The sequence below is a fragment of the Diorhabda sublineata genome, chromosome 3, assembly GCF_026230105.1.
Source record: "Diorhabda sublineata isolate icDioSubl1.1 chromosome 3, icDioSubl1.1, whole genome shotgun sequence".
Taxonomy (NCBI): domain Eukaryota; kingdom Metazoa; phylum Arthropoda; class Insecta; order Coleoptera; family Chrysomelidae; genus Diorhabda; species Diorhabda sublineata.
In genome coordinates, this window is record NC_079476.1 from 89829 (window position 1) to 105131 (window position 15303).

At 30.0% G+C, this 15303-nt stretch overlaps 1 protein-coding gene across 7 annotated transcripts in view; it reads left to right on the forward strand.

The window, feature by feature from the left end:
- LOC130442070 (liprin-beta-2) overlaps window positions 1-15303 on the forward strand; it is a 42010-nt gene that overhangs the window by 18206 nt on the left and 8501 nt on the right. For 4 of the 7 annotated variants that reach the window (XM_056776056.1, XM_056776055.1, XM_056776057.1 and 1 more), the window contains 10 exons: window positions 1286-1836; window positions 3140-3316; window positions 3951-4169; window positions 5025-5132; window positions 5999-6200; window positions 10532-10757; window positions 10854-11101; window positions 12832-13120; window positions 13226-13496; window positions 13682-13801. In XM_056776056.1, coding sequence (XP_056632034.1) covers window positions 1286-1836; window positions 3140-3316; window positions 3951-4169; window positions 5025-5132; window positions 5999-6200; window positions 10532-10757; window positions 10854-11101; window positions 12832-13120; window positions 13226-13496; window positions 13682-13801 — 2411 coding nt within the window. The remainder of the gene's footprint in view (window positions 1-1285; window positions 1837-3139; window positions 3317-3950; window positions 4170-5024; window positions 5133-5998; window positions 6201-10531; window positions 10758-10853; window positions 11102-12831; window positions 13121-13225; window positions 13497-13681; window positions 13802-15303) is intronic. The other 3 variants (XM_056776060.1, XM_056776061.1, XM_056776058.1) reach the window with 3 other exon arrangements.

Below are 15303 nucleotides of genomic sequence, written 5' to 3' on the forward strand. Positions count from 1 at the left end.
ATGGAGAGCAATCAATTCACTGATCTGTAAGCTTTTAAAGTGTACTCTGCGACGTTGCCAACGCTTTGTTTCGTTTGAAGCGATAATAATATTTATTTCAAAAGAAGATTATCACTCTCGTCATTATTATTGCTACCCTATATATACAAGATTTGTTTTATCACCGACATACCCCTACTAATAATTATAATTGTCTACCCCTTTCAAAGAGGCGTTCAGCCGTTTTAATGCTCGCGCTTTTTAAGTATCCGTGCTTCAGATAAACCCAACTTCGTTTACACTTTAATTCCTACAGGTCAATAAATCTTTTATTGTTAATTCGCTTTAAAAAAATATTCAAGTTGATTTCAGAATATCTGATAAACTTTTTTCAAGAATCACGATTATTGATTATGAGTATATAATAGAAATGAGTATTTTGAGGTAAGTTATTTAAAATTTCAATGTGTTCGCTTACGAGGGTCGTTTTATAAAACAGTTACCATATTTTATTTTTCAACATAACATCCTTCCAACTCAATAGAGCGAGCTTTCAATTCTTTCGAATCATTCAAAAAATGATTTTTTAAATGAGGCAACAATAGTGGATGAATTGAAGCCGCATTATTATTATGGAACAAATGTCGTTGTTTTATCTTAAATTCGTCACAAACAAAGTGTCATAAAAACACCATAAGATTGACCAGCTATGGTTTTCTCTTTTTCTAATCAATCAATAAATATTATACATTAGTACTCCCAAAATACTGTAGGCATGATGATCTTATTTCATGAAAAAATGGTTGATGTTTTCTTGGGAGCACGTTTCTCGCATAAAGTCCATTTTCCAAGTTTCATATTAAATGCACAATTCAATTGGATAACGTTTGAAAAAATCCAAATATTTAATTGAATTTTTAAGGTAAGGACACAACCATTTTGGAAGTACTTATAGTAAATGACTGTTCTGGAGGTTCAGCATCATCCGTGTTCATATAGTCAATCTAAAGGCAGAGTGTCAATTAGAAATCATTCCATGGAATTTCTTTAATCATGTTTGCATCTAAAAATTCGTTTCAATTAACACCCGTAAAAGCAAAAAACATGCCGGAAACTAATGGCAAGTGTTATCAATCTCTTCCGTTATATCTCCATCTTCTATGAAATAATTTAGATGTCTTCTGCTTACCTCGAACATCTCAATTTTATTTGTCTACGTCTACCACGAAGTACGTAGTATTTTCTCATGATAAATATATTTATCTAGACCCATTTATACTTGAAAATTTAACATTTTATCAAACAGATAGCTCAACACGTTGCAACAACGACTTCCAATGGATCCGTAAACAATCTGCGGATAATCCGTCACAAAAAATGGAGGACATCGAACAGATTCCCAGTACAAAACCCCCACTTAATCGGACGGTTCGCGAAAAGACGCCTCGCAAAGAAAAGACTACCGAAAGCTTGGATAGGAGAAAAATACATCAAAATAGAATAGAAAGAGATCAAAAATCCCGATCGCATATTTTAAAAAGTCCTCCTAGATTGGATGATTTCACCGGTGGTGGTTGCCAAAGTTGGTGTTGCAACCCTCACGAGTTTTGTTACGATAATTTTCAAAGGAGACACGAAAGACAAGATCCTCAACGATACGGCAGTAATCCTACGTTAGAAAGAAATCAACATCATCAAAGATTCATCGAAAGGGGGAGTCATCCAGATATATATAGTGATTTTGGAAGATTTAGGCATGAATTGCAGTGTTGTTCGTATCATATGGCCCCAATTATTCCGCCGTGTTGTTTTTATGGCGACAGAACTCATCATTGGACGCCTCCTACGTATAGTAAGGTATTTCGTTTAATTTGTTGTATAATAAGTTGGTCCGTAAAGATTTTTTCAATGACTTCGACGGGTGACTATTTGTGATAACTGCCTACCATAAACTACTGGTTGTTTTGACTGTATTCTTAGTCAGTCCGCCTATAAGAAATCATTTAATTCCAATTCTCCATGAAGACGTATATTTCTATACAAGATGGAACTGTCCGGACATGACCACAACTCTCGAAGGAACGAGTTTGTGTGTCTTCTGGATGTCGTTCTTGAAGAAGGTATTTTTTCCTAGCGATGAAGCCCATTCCGTTTAAATGGGTCTTTGCATGAACAGAACATGCGCTTCTTGGTTGACATAATTCCTCAAAAATTGCATAAAAGGCATATGCATTCATCTAAAGTCACAGTGTGATGTCCAATTTCCTGCAATCATTGGTTCCTAGTTTTTTAAGGAAAATGACTCGCAGTGTCAGTGAACGCGGTATGTAAATATTTAATTCCAAAAAGGCTTCAATGGAAAACACCGCACCGATGGCTTTTTGAGGGAACACATTTGCAATGACCGACCTAATCTCACGATTTATTCCCCTGTGACTTTTTTCTATGAGGATTTTTAAAGTTCTGTGTTTATGTGAACCGTCCAGGACCCATCAAGATTTAATTAACAATATTTAGGAAAAAATTGCCGTGCTACGCTTGAAAGAGTCATTACAATCTCCAAAAATCGGTATATTCAATATATCGACAAAGGGAGTATGTTATATTCATGTTTTGGTCTCCAAAACTATGTAAAATGAAATTTTGGGTACGTATCTAAATTGTAAAAACCAAATTAAAACTTTTTGATTCGTACAATTCGTTTTATTATTGTGTAGACATCTTTGATTTTGTAATTAAGTACTTTTTGAATTTGTTTTGTGACGTTTCTCTGAATATGAAAAATAGTTAACATACGAACAATTTCAAACCGAATCGTTTGTCTACTGCAGCTGTTGGTTAAAGGAAAGTCTGTACGAAACACATTCCAGAACAATAATTTATGGTGGACTTGAATTACCATCTGTCGAAGTCATAGAAAAGACTTATGCTTTTAAAGAAAATAGACTGTTTATAAGGGACATTAACTTTTTTGTATCTAAAAAAAATTATTTATTATATTTATACATGTTATAGTCTTGTTACACTTTACATCAAGTATATTTTGCGATATTTTCATCTTTTATATTAATTGTACGTACATGTTGGGATTCTCAAATATTGATTGCATTGGTTCGATTTTTAATCAAATTTTTTTTATATATATATCATCTATTTTTAGCCGACCGAAACGGACGAAAAGTTTAGGAAACTTCAGTACGAAAAAGATAACCTCCAATTACAAGTACAAGTATTGACAGATCAAATCGAAGCTCAATCTGATAAAATTTCAGATTTAGAAAAGTTACTCTACGAGAAAAAACAGCAGTTATCAGAAACCGAGGATAAATTACAAAGAGTAAGTATTCGTCAATTTCCTTTTAATCATAGTGTTCTTATAAAACCTCATAACTGCTAACTGCTCCATTACGAATTATTTTCTAAAAATTCCAGCTCCTACATTATATACAGATGATCTTATACCGTACATTCTAATTTATTTAGTAGTGTAAATAGTGTAACGATTTTATTAAGTTTGTTAAGTTATTCTTCTTTCTCCAGTAAATAATTGTATTGTTATTAAAAGTTATAAGTGTTTTTTCTTTACAAGTTGTACTTGCAATATCGTCAACACTTATGTCGTACAGTTATTCTTGTTATTTGTATTATTGTCGATGTAACCTTCGGTCCTCAAACTATTAAACATGCCATCTTATCTTTAAAAAAATAGGTGATTGTTGATTTGGCTGAAAGAGCTATCCAACTATCACATCTTAATTCTAGATATATTTTAAAATGAGTATCACAAATATTATCCTCAATTAACCAAGTTATCTCACCAATAAATGACATAACATCATTAAGATTTGCATTCACACTGTATATATTACAATTTTATTAAAAATATAATTTCTTCTAATATTAAAAATAGTGATAAACATTTTATAAGATTTTATAACTCTGAAAAATTATTAACATATTTTATTTTTCAGGAAATTTTGTCCAGATCATCGTTAGAAACCCAAAAACTAGAAATGATGTCGTTAGTGAGCGAATTGAAGTTACAACAAGCAGCTTTAGAAAGGGAAAATGCGGAATTGAGAAATACTCATTTCAACAATAACTCTGATTTAAAGAAACCTCCCGTGATGCCTAGGATGACATCTCAACCTACTCTAACCTCTACACCAGTACAACATGCTGGAAATCAAGTAATTTTAAATTATTTAATGGGTTATCATATAATTTCAATACTTTGTATGTAACAAGCTACCTCATAAATGATTTTCAAATTGAGATGACAAACTTTTTTATTTTTATATTACTAGCAACTATTCTTTTTTTAAACTGTACCTTATGTTATGTACCTTTAAACTAATTCGTACATAAAACTAGAGGATAACAAAACATAATCTATCAACTGACACCATACATTCGAAACTAGTAAAATCCACTCTATGAATTTACTTACTGGAAGAACAGATAATTATTTCACCAACTTGTAATATCGATTACTATTCAGAAGTATTTTGCATAGATATGCCTATATAGCTTTTGATATCCATTCATGTGTAAAAATTCTAAAACATGAATATACTATGTAAACTATCGATAGAAGTTTTTGGATCAATACTCCCTTTATCTGAACTTTTGTTCAGTATCAGTGGCGAATTATTATTCATAATAGAATATATTGGACTAGTAAATGATACCAGCTCATTTGTTTGATTTCAAATAATTAAGTAATTTTATCTGTTCTAAGTCACGTCACAAATCCGACTCTTCAATAGTGAGGACACTTCACCGCCATTTTGGTCATCATTCTTCTTCCTGTACTATTGTATTACAGTATTTAAATGCACTTTGAATGGTTACTTTGTTTTCAAGTCTGTTCCTAGCAACTATTACTTATTCACCAATGAAAATGCGCCTTGGAAATTGTCGGTAATTATTATTCGAACTAAATGTATAAAACTAAAATGAAAATATTTCGTATACTCTTCTATAAATATCCTTTTAAAATATTTTTAGGATGCATGTACTTATTGGATTTTATTTATTTTTAGAGATTGAATAGGATTTCACCATCACCTAGTCCAGTGACAGTAGTAGCTAATAACGCCGGAAGGATAGATATATCTACACCTTTACCAGATATTCAACAAAGACCGAAGGTTTGTTTGTTATCGGAATTTAATTTGTTCAAACCATATGCTTTTAAAAATTTTCTCCAACTGAACTATTATTTCAAAACGTACATGTGATTGGTGTAAACTGGTCACGTAGCAAACTCTAGAAACAAGTTGAGCTCACTTCACTTATATATCTACTTGGTATTTTTCTCTAACGTCTGGTTATTCTTAAAATGTTCCACCACCATATCTTCTTCCCTTTTGTCTTCTTGACAGGAGAGCAGTGGTCACATAAACAAGAGTAATAAAACTTTCTCTTTTATATCTTCATCTGTCCCTATTCATTGCACTATGGGTATTTTTACTGATGGTTGTTTTGTGACATACATTATTAACTATACTTGATTATCATTATGGCTTCTTATATGCTACTATCTTGGTATTCATACATTCTAATCCTCAGTATCATATAACTAATAATATGCAATGTTATTAACTGTCGAGATTTTTTTTTTGGAATAATCACACATTTGTTTTTTACTAAAAGAATTTCGTTTGGCTATATTATAACCTACATCGACATTCATTTTTGGTCTAAATATTTCTCATTTTTATTATTGTAATTGTGAAATAATACAATATTTGTATTATAATAAAGTTATTAATAAATGTTTAAAAAACATATTTTATATTCTATTCCAATTAGTCTGATATTCATTTTTGTATAAATGGCAAGAAATAAAATTATTTGGTTTCTAGTTATTTTAAATAAATACCTGAGTGAGTAAAACATGAATAAAAATTGAGCATTATTTATTACAATATTCTCAATTATACATTATTATTACCAAAATGCAGATTTTGTTTCATAAAAAAAATCAAATGACTAAGTGAAGCACATTTTCCAGACTCCTCCAGCGAATTTCAAGCGTCAAATCGACGTTCATTACGGCAGTCTTCCACGTCAACAATTTCTTCTAAATGGCAATGGTAGCAACGTCGACAACAACGCGAATCCTGCAAACGGAAATAAAAAAGGAGTCGCCTTCGGTAGGGGATTTTATTCTCTGGTAGGGGGCAGGCACAGGGGATTCTCTGTTCCGAATCTAGGTGATAGCTCTGGTCTATTTTTTAAGCATGAGACGTACGCCATCGTAATACACTAACCGTATATTTTTTCTAATTCATTGTTAGTGTTAATAAAAAAATGTTTTTGATAGATTTTGTCTCGTATAATACCATTCTCATTTCATTTCTCTTTGTCTGTAGATAAAATATAATGACTAATAAAGGCTTTACACTCTAAATCTCTTATACATCGTTAGTGATTAGCTTTTATCGGTTTCGGAAGTCCTGCTTTCCATACATTCTGGTCTACCTACTCTAAGATGTATTTGATTAGCAACCTTACTACATCATAATGTGAGATTGATGTTAAAAAAAGAAGATTTTTTGGAGGAAAAATAGAATACGTGTTGTAAATAAAATAAAAAACTTTGAACAAAATAACCTAAATAACTTCCTAGATTATCATAGAATGGGTCGCTTAACTTTATTCCTTTCTTCCACAGTAAAAAAAATTTTTGTGCTTGATTTCAATGTTGGTACATCTTACTATCTACTACCACCATTTTATAATTTGAAATAATTATGTGAAGTTGAATGACAGACTCAAGACTATTTTCTGATAAACTGAAGAAACTGCTGGCATTCCTTGACTCTTCATATTTTATGTAATTGTTCATAAGTTTACAGTCTGGTTAATTATCGAATGAAGCTGTTTTCGGTAGTTTATTGCTTTCCATTAATTTTCACTCCCTCGCTACCCATGTCAGTTTGAAGTTTACTTCCCTCAAACTAATCCAAAGTGTAGCCAAGGTATCTGAAGTATATTTTACCTCTTTTTATCATTATTTTTTTTTAATTTATGAGGGGGAATACAGGATAAAATTGAAAATGTTTTTACGAAATTTTAGGACACTAAAATTTTGACAAGACATAATCTATCAAAAGCGTTAAGCGTAAGTACATTAGCAAGCTTTTTCTAAAACTTTAATGATCAACTAACGGCGTATTTCCAAATTTTGACAAATAAATGTAATATGTTCATTGCAATAATTATGGCGTTAATTTTACAAAGGGTAATTATGGGTTTAATGACATTATTTGCTTAGAGATCGGATCAGAAACATGGAACAAAATTATATAGACAGAAACAAAACATAAACTAAAGCCAAAATAATAAAAAACAATAACAGCAATATTATAATAATTAAAGATGGAATGGCACTTTCTTAATCAATATTTTTTCAACTGGCAATTTATTTATCCAAGTCTTGTTTAATACGTCGATATTTTCAAGAAAAGTACCATCAGACTGTTAAATTTTACCATCGAATATGTCAAATTCAAAATAGCTACAGTTTCAGTTAATATATTATTCGAGGTACCAAATTTTTGCCTGTAATATCAATCTTCATGTTGGTTATACTAATATACTATTTTTTTTCAAATCATTTAGACTCTAAAATCGATGTCTCTGCAAATTTGTATTAAACACGAATTAAACTTTAATGAATTTATTCTAAAAAATCGTAATTTAATCCTTAATTGTTCATAAAAAATTTTTTTCGCTTCATTTTACTTTCGATTTGGTCTCTTTTTGAAGTCGAAAGTGAAGTTAGGACTAAAAACTTCATTTTCTACCCATTCATACAATTATTGAATGGGTTTGATGTAGCTATTTTCATGAATCTATACTTCCTTGTTACCAATGTCAGTTTGAAATTTACTTTTTGAAATGAATTCGTAGCAGACAAAAACTTTTGTATATGATTTCGAGACTTTTAAAATTCCTCATTGATCCACATGTTTCCTTTTCGAATCTTTTCAACTTCCATATTCCCTTCCTATATATATTTCTTCTTATTTAGGGTATTATTATTATTATTATTATTATTATTATTATTATTATTATTATTAAGTAAAACCCACTAGTTGAATGTTATTTTTAATTAAATCCCCAATCTTTCTATTTTTTTTATATGTATTCTATTTATTCGATAATACCATAGTTTTCTGGGGGTTTATTTCGATTAAGATATTTTATTTTGTTGACTTTTTCATGAAGTGTTTTTAATAGATCAATGTATTTACAAGGTTCTTGCAATTCTGTAATATTGGAAATGTTTCCGTTATCTCCGATTTATTTGATAACTTGTAAATCCACAATAATGATGAAATTTTTATCAAAGAGTAAAATTTTTTCACTTGCTCATCACAAGGAGAAGATACATCTATGTGAAATGTAAGTGAGAAGAAAAATTGTTGTGTATGACATAATTACACTCGTTTTTTATTTGGACAGCTTTGATACATTTACTTGAAAATTGCACTTATATCATTTTCAATGGTACACAATGGTTTGTTGCTCAAATAATTTCAAAGCTTCATCACAGTTTTTTGAATACAGTGATAGCAAATAATGGAATATTATCACTAAAAATACGTCACTTGTTTTCAATTCACCCTATATTAATAAAAGTATACGAAAAACAATTAAATGTGCATGTTAACGAAATTTTTGCTATCGGTGTATATCATTTGAAAGCACGCAAGATTTCTTGCTTTATCTTTTGCTCAATAAATATAAAAATCAAAATATTTAAAATACTTCAACATATTTTTAATTTCGTTGTTTGTTTATGTTGATTATAATTAATTTTCAATTGAAAACGGTATCTTATCTAAAATCGATCACTAGTTACTGTAAGATAAGGTCAGCTATGGGTCTAGCCAGAAATTATTAATGAAAAAACTATTGGAAACATATGTTTGAATATTTGAAGGATCTTGTATCCATCTTATGAAAGAAATAAAAAAAAATCATATCCTCCGCCTAATTTAACTAATTTTTACTCCACATAAATAAAGTCACTCTATACCAGACTATTCATGAAGGAAACAGTATATTAGATGGCAGGGATCAAGAATTTTTTTTTAAATTAATATTTTTAGACGGGATTAAATAATTAAATATTCATCTATTAATTTCATATGATTTTTGAGAATATTAATTTAAACATTTTTGTTTCATGTACCCTCGTTATATATCAATCTTTGCTTCTAAGATTTATTTAATGGAAATGATACCAAAAAACAATCTAACGAATTGTCAAAACTCAGCTACCACGTAGTAAACAAAAGCCTTGGTCGTAAATTGTTGTATGGTTTGTGAACTTGTTTGATCGATTTTAGATCTTATTATTTCCAGCTTTATTGCAAAATTGCTTTTTAAAGAGTTGATACTTGAAGAAGTGCGAAATCTCCTCCCGAAAAAGTCGCTTTGTCTTTTTTTTCCCAATATGTAGTGTTTTATTCAGTGTAGGTAACCTGTAAATTTTTAATCTAAATCGGAATTATAATGAAAACTTATTATGGAAACTGAGCAGGATTCTGACTTAAGTTCTTTTCATATAATAAAAAGGGGTTAACTCCATCTAAAGTTTCAAGTTTGTACTTTTACATTTCAGCTGCCACTGTGTCATTACTTTGTAACCTAATCATGTATGATAAACTTGAACGCAACAGTGGAAAATAATGTTTAAATAAAAAACTTTCGTAATTTAAACACAAAATAAATACAAGTGTCCAAAATTTTGTACATCCCTTGAAAGATTACTAGCAGATTCATTCGAAAACGCAAAAACCCTCAGTTTCAGAAACAGATCTAAAAATTATCTAATGGATGAAACAGCATGAAACAATACAAAACTACTCTCACTAATGGAAAATCAAGAAAAGCTGTCCTTGGTACATACGATAAAATCAATTGTTTATTCCACGGCTGCCAGCTCTTTTCTTAGATTACCTAATTAAAATTGAGTAACTTTCTGACTTAGCTTTTATGTCAGACATGTGTCAATTAATATCTGACTTAACTTGTTTTTATTATCTGCTACAATTATCTCACAATCTCTGTATTGTGCAAGTAATTTAAATAAACAAAAATAATGCTGATTATTAACTATTAGTAAAATCTAATTCAAAATATTTTTTTGGTCACTTCACTGGCTACTTATCATGATAATAATGATTAAAACCATTTTCAAGGCTGTGGAGTTTCATTGTTTTTGCAAATTACTACCAAATATGCATTAGTAATTTCTCCATTGAATGTGATCATTCATATTCATTCGCTCTAGGTAATGTTATCATCCTTTATTGTATAAAATATTTGAAGCTGCATTTTTTTCTTCGATCCAGTTACATGAATGATTCAATAAACAAATAAAAAGAGAATTTTCTAAACGAGTTTTCAACAGTGACATATCAAGTTGTTTTTATGTTTTTAAAAATTCCAATTTTGAATAATCAAACTGTGTTTTTATCACTCTATTAAATAAAATAGTGTCTCATTTGTTTGTTTTTAATAATTTTAGCGGAAACAGAAAAAGTCTTGATAGAAGACGGATCAAATGAATCGCCCGGTTCTCCAAATATCTCATTCAATAAATCCAAAGGAATTAAGAAGATTTTTGGTAAAATTAAAAGATCCGGATCTGGAAATTTAGAAGACATTCAGGGCTTAAGCGAATTCCAAAGAGGAGGTGTCAGAGCTACTGCATCGGCAAGATTGGGATGGAGTGAACCTCAAATAGTACAAAAGTAATTAACCTTTCGATTTTTTATTAGTTCTCTTGATTTTTCTCTTATAATGATATAAAGAAATAATCATTGCTCTATTATTCATTGGATTTTTAGACCAGACAAACCCTTCTCTGAATGGGATACAGAAAATATTTGTGATTGGTTACAAGACTTGGGGCTTGATAATTACATAACAGAAGCAAAACGTTGGGTTCAGAATGGTCAGCAATTACAAGAAGCTTCTATTAATGAGATAGAAAAAGAATTGAATATAAAAAATCCGTTGCATAGGAAGAAATTACAATTGGCACTTATCGATACACAAGCTAATGGATCAAGCGATCTATACTTAGCTCAAGCAGGTATTTGTTGATTAACATTTAACATATTTTATTAATTTTTTTTTATTGCCTCCTGTAGTACCAGCATAATTTTCTCTAGTCTACAACGCCTTGTAAGTTTGAGGATCTGAAGATTTTGGTGCCCATCATACTCCAAATTGATTCTTTTTTCGTGTTTCCAAGTTATCTAATTTTTTCATTTCAGTACCTTTTAAATATTTTTGCCTGTCATCCAGAAATGGGGGTTATTGAGTTATTTTGCCTGATTTGACCCGAAGACAAATTTGAAAGTTATTATACAAGATATTTCATATTTCAGTAACTTGTTTCCAAAGAACACTAGTTGGATTTTTTTTCTTTTCAAGGTATTCGAAAATTCAACCAGCTTCCAGAAAAAACGAAAAAATTAACATCATTTGTTTTATTGCTCTGTTTTTAGTGTGAAAAAAAAATATGTAGTTGGATTAAGACGTTTTAATGCATTTTTCTTTCAGCAAATCATAAGTATATAAATTTACAACAAAATTATTAATAACATAACATATTTGGAATTTTTTGTTATATATTATACTTAGACAAAAACTTCAACAAAACTGACATAAAACAAATTTTATCAATGAACGAGTTTACTTATAATACACTAGAGACCACTTTTTATTATCTTTTCATTGCTTGCTGAAGAACATCAAAACTGGTTTCTAATTAATACAAATTCTTCTTTGCCTCCAAAAGGACTGCATTTTTGAAGATACGTTCACAATTGAAGGTAGTTCAATAACTGATTGGCAGCGTAACCCGAAGAGATTTTTTTTTACATGAATATATGTCAAGTTTCTCATATCAATTTTCTGAATCATAAATTATACAATGTGGAAATTAGAATAGTATTCAGACATTGTATTCAGCTACACGTTGAAACATACTGAACTTTTAACTATTTTTTTGTATCCTATTTTTTGAATATTCTTTAATAATGTAGCTTGTACTGGAGCTATATTTTTACTAAGTGAAGGATAATAAATCATTCCTAATCCGACATCCTATGGTCTACTAAAACATTTTCCCAATAGGTTATAATTGGCGGGTCTCTTCAATCTAACGCTTTTTCGTGGGATTAACCTCTACGAATTGCCATGTAGACGATTAGTAATTAAAAGACATTCGCTTATATCAGTCATGTGTTGTTAGATATATATTTAACTTTAGGACAGTTAATAATATGATGTTACTTTTTATTTTCAATAAAAAGCATCTTACAAGCAGAAATACTTCTCATCAAAAGATGCATGGGAATGAACCTGGAAAAGAAACCGTAAGAGATAATGACATATCGATTCATTCAGATAGTGAGGAAACTATCCAAACACTAAGCGCGCATGTTATTAACTAAAAATTGGCATGGGAATACCGTAAAACTTAAATTAGGCAAATGAAATAAAGGGGTCAATAAACTCGCCAAGAAAGGAACATGAAAGCCTCAAATTAGCCTCAAGCCTTTCTATGGTTTAGGAAAAAGTTCCAGAATAAGAAACCTTTCCGGGTTGTATCTCCAGTTTCAAGAAATAAGCTACCTCACATCAGTTATTACCTCACAGGGCACTTAAGGAGGTACTTGATAAGATTAGGTCTAGCAGAAAGGAGATTTTGAGGAGAGGAGGATTAACCTTCTTGAACCATTCATAAATAAATGGTTATGATTATTTCAATCAATAACAGTGTGAAGCTCATTCCAATCCTGTTGATTTTTGTAGGTAAATTGGACACGGCTTGGGTACTAAGATGGCTGGACGATACGGGCTTACCACAGCACAAAGAAAACTTCCTAATAAATAGAGTAGATGGTCGAGTTCTACATCGACTTACCATGGATGATTTAGCACTATTACATGTAACGTCAATGTTACATGTCGCCAGTATTAAAAGAGGTATTCAAGTATTACGTGAAAATAATTACGAACCTGGATGTCTACAAAGAAGATCTCTTCCTGACGATCCAGATCCGCCTACGATTAGACAAATTTCTTTGTGGACTACACATCGGTATGTTCATAAAATGCATTAAAATGTTTAAATCAAGGTGTATCTAACTATTGTTACTTTATTTGTTACTTTAGGTTTGAATGTATAACACATTTAATTTTATAGAGTAATGGAATGGTTAAGAGCAGTCGACTTGGCAGAATACGCACCAAATTTAAGGGGGGCAGGCGTTCATGGTGGTTTAATGGTATTGGAACCAAAATTTAATGCTGAATTGATGGCGTCACTTTTATCAATACCACCAGGAAAGACGTTACTTAGGCGACACCTTAATACGCATTTTATAGAACTGCTGGGTAAAGATATAATCCAAGAAAAAAGAGAAATAGAGTCAACGATGGGATACATACCTTTAACGCCTTCATTAAAATTAAAGGTACAAAACATCATCTTTAACTAAATAACCTCAATTTATTTATCCAAAAATATTGGTATTCATAGATTAATAATTATATTTAATCATATGGATCTTACAGTTATTTTTCGGATTTACATTTTTCTCGTATCCAATAATAATAAAAAAAAATGCATCGCAATTTTTAACAATTTCATGTTTGTTAGGTAACAAAAAAATCACAATTTTCGCTGAAGAGGAAAAAATCTAAAGGCGAAGCAGATTATGGAGACCTAGTGTGTCCTTTAAATCCAGACAAAACAGGTGAAATGACAAGCTCCACGGGTGTAAGTGACTAACTTTCTAACATTCCGTAACATTTAATGAGGAGTATTGTTATTAATATTATATAATGGCGTCCTTCATATTTAATGAAGAATTTGTCTCTTCAATACCAGTACCGTATTATTCCATCAAAGACACTTTTTTTAATGTCCGATAACAATTTAATGTGGCACCTTCAGTTGTAGTAGGGAAAAGAAATTAACAAAAGATATTCTAGAAAATTATAACCATCCATTTAAAATTTTGACGTTTTCTCCTATTATGAATGCATTGCTTTTATATCCAATTCTTCAGGATAGTTGCAGAATATTTTAGATCACTCCTGAATGTTCTAAAACTGCTTACTCATACAGACAAAGGATAAGAATCATTCCTACTTTTGAAAATGTTTGTTTTTGGAAATGTACACTGACCAAAATGACAGATTCTTATATTTTTTAACTACAGGGCGTCACCTTTGATCTATCAAATTAATTGCAGCTATTTGTATTATTTAAATAACACTTTTTATTGTAAGATGAATACTCTTTATTATATGAATGTACAACCTTGCTTCCAAAAATTGTGTTATTATAATGTATGGTCAATATATTATGTTTTAACCACTTCGTAATATATTAAATTTCATGATTATCCCTTTTCAATACATTATATCGATACCGAATGTCTTATTTTATTATTATCAAAACTCATTGCAAATTTATTTACAATTTCTTTTTTATTCATAACAATAGTTGTAGTAGTTCACGTATTTAACTTGTCTGCATTTATGGCTGTGGTATTCCCATCTGTTAAGTCATTTAAAAATTTTAAGCATAGTAATTTAAAATATGTTACCCTTATTATAAAAGCAGCAACAAATATTGCTTCGGTTTATGATGGCTAGTATTATGTAGCCAGAGTGTTGAGAATTTCCAGATTTATGATCAATCAGCTCTAAAAAAGATTAGAAAATGTATGTAAAGTAAACAACAATAATAAGATACCTGTAACTGATCTAGAGTTATTAAAACATCAATATCAACGCCTTATATATGCTAGTGAGTTTGTTTTCATTTTGTTTTATATTAAGCTAAATTTGTAAATTGTAAATAATGTTATTCTTTTATAATAATAAGAAAGGATAATAAAATAAGAAAGTTTAGTGCGGAACAAATCAAAACACTTAAAGTTAATAAATATATTTTTTTTCTATACCTATATTAAATGACTTCTACAATTTTCGTAGTATTTAAAATATATGTCGGATTTCATTTAAATTTACCTATTGTAAGAAAATTCAATTATTCAAATTAATTTTAAAATAACAAATTTTTTGAATGTATATTATTTGGCTGTGAGTGTACAAAAATTATAATTGATGTAAATCTTTTCTGTAAAGTCACTATGGGGATTGGTCGTTTTCAAACAACTGAATTTATCCACCCCATTAGTATGATTATATTTTATATTAATATTTTTGAGAAGTTTCGTAGGGTAAACAAATTATGAGTGGTAAAAAAGT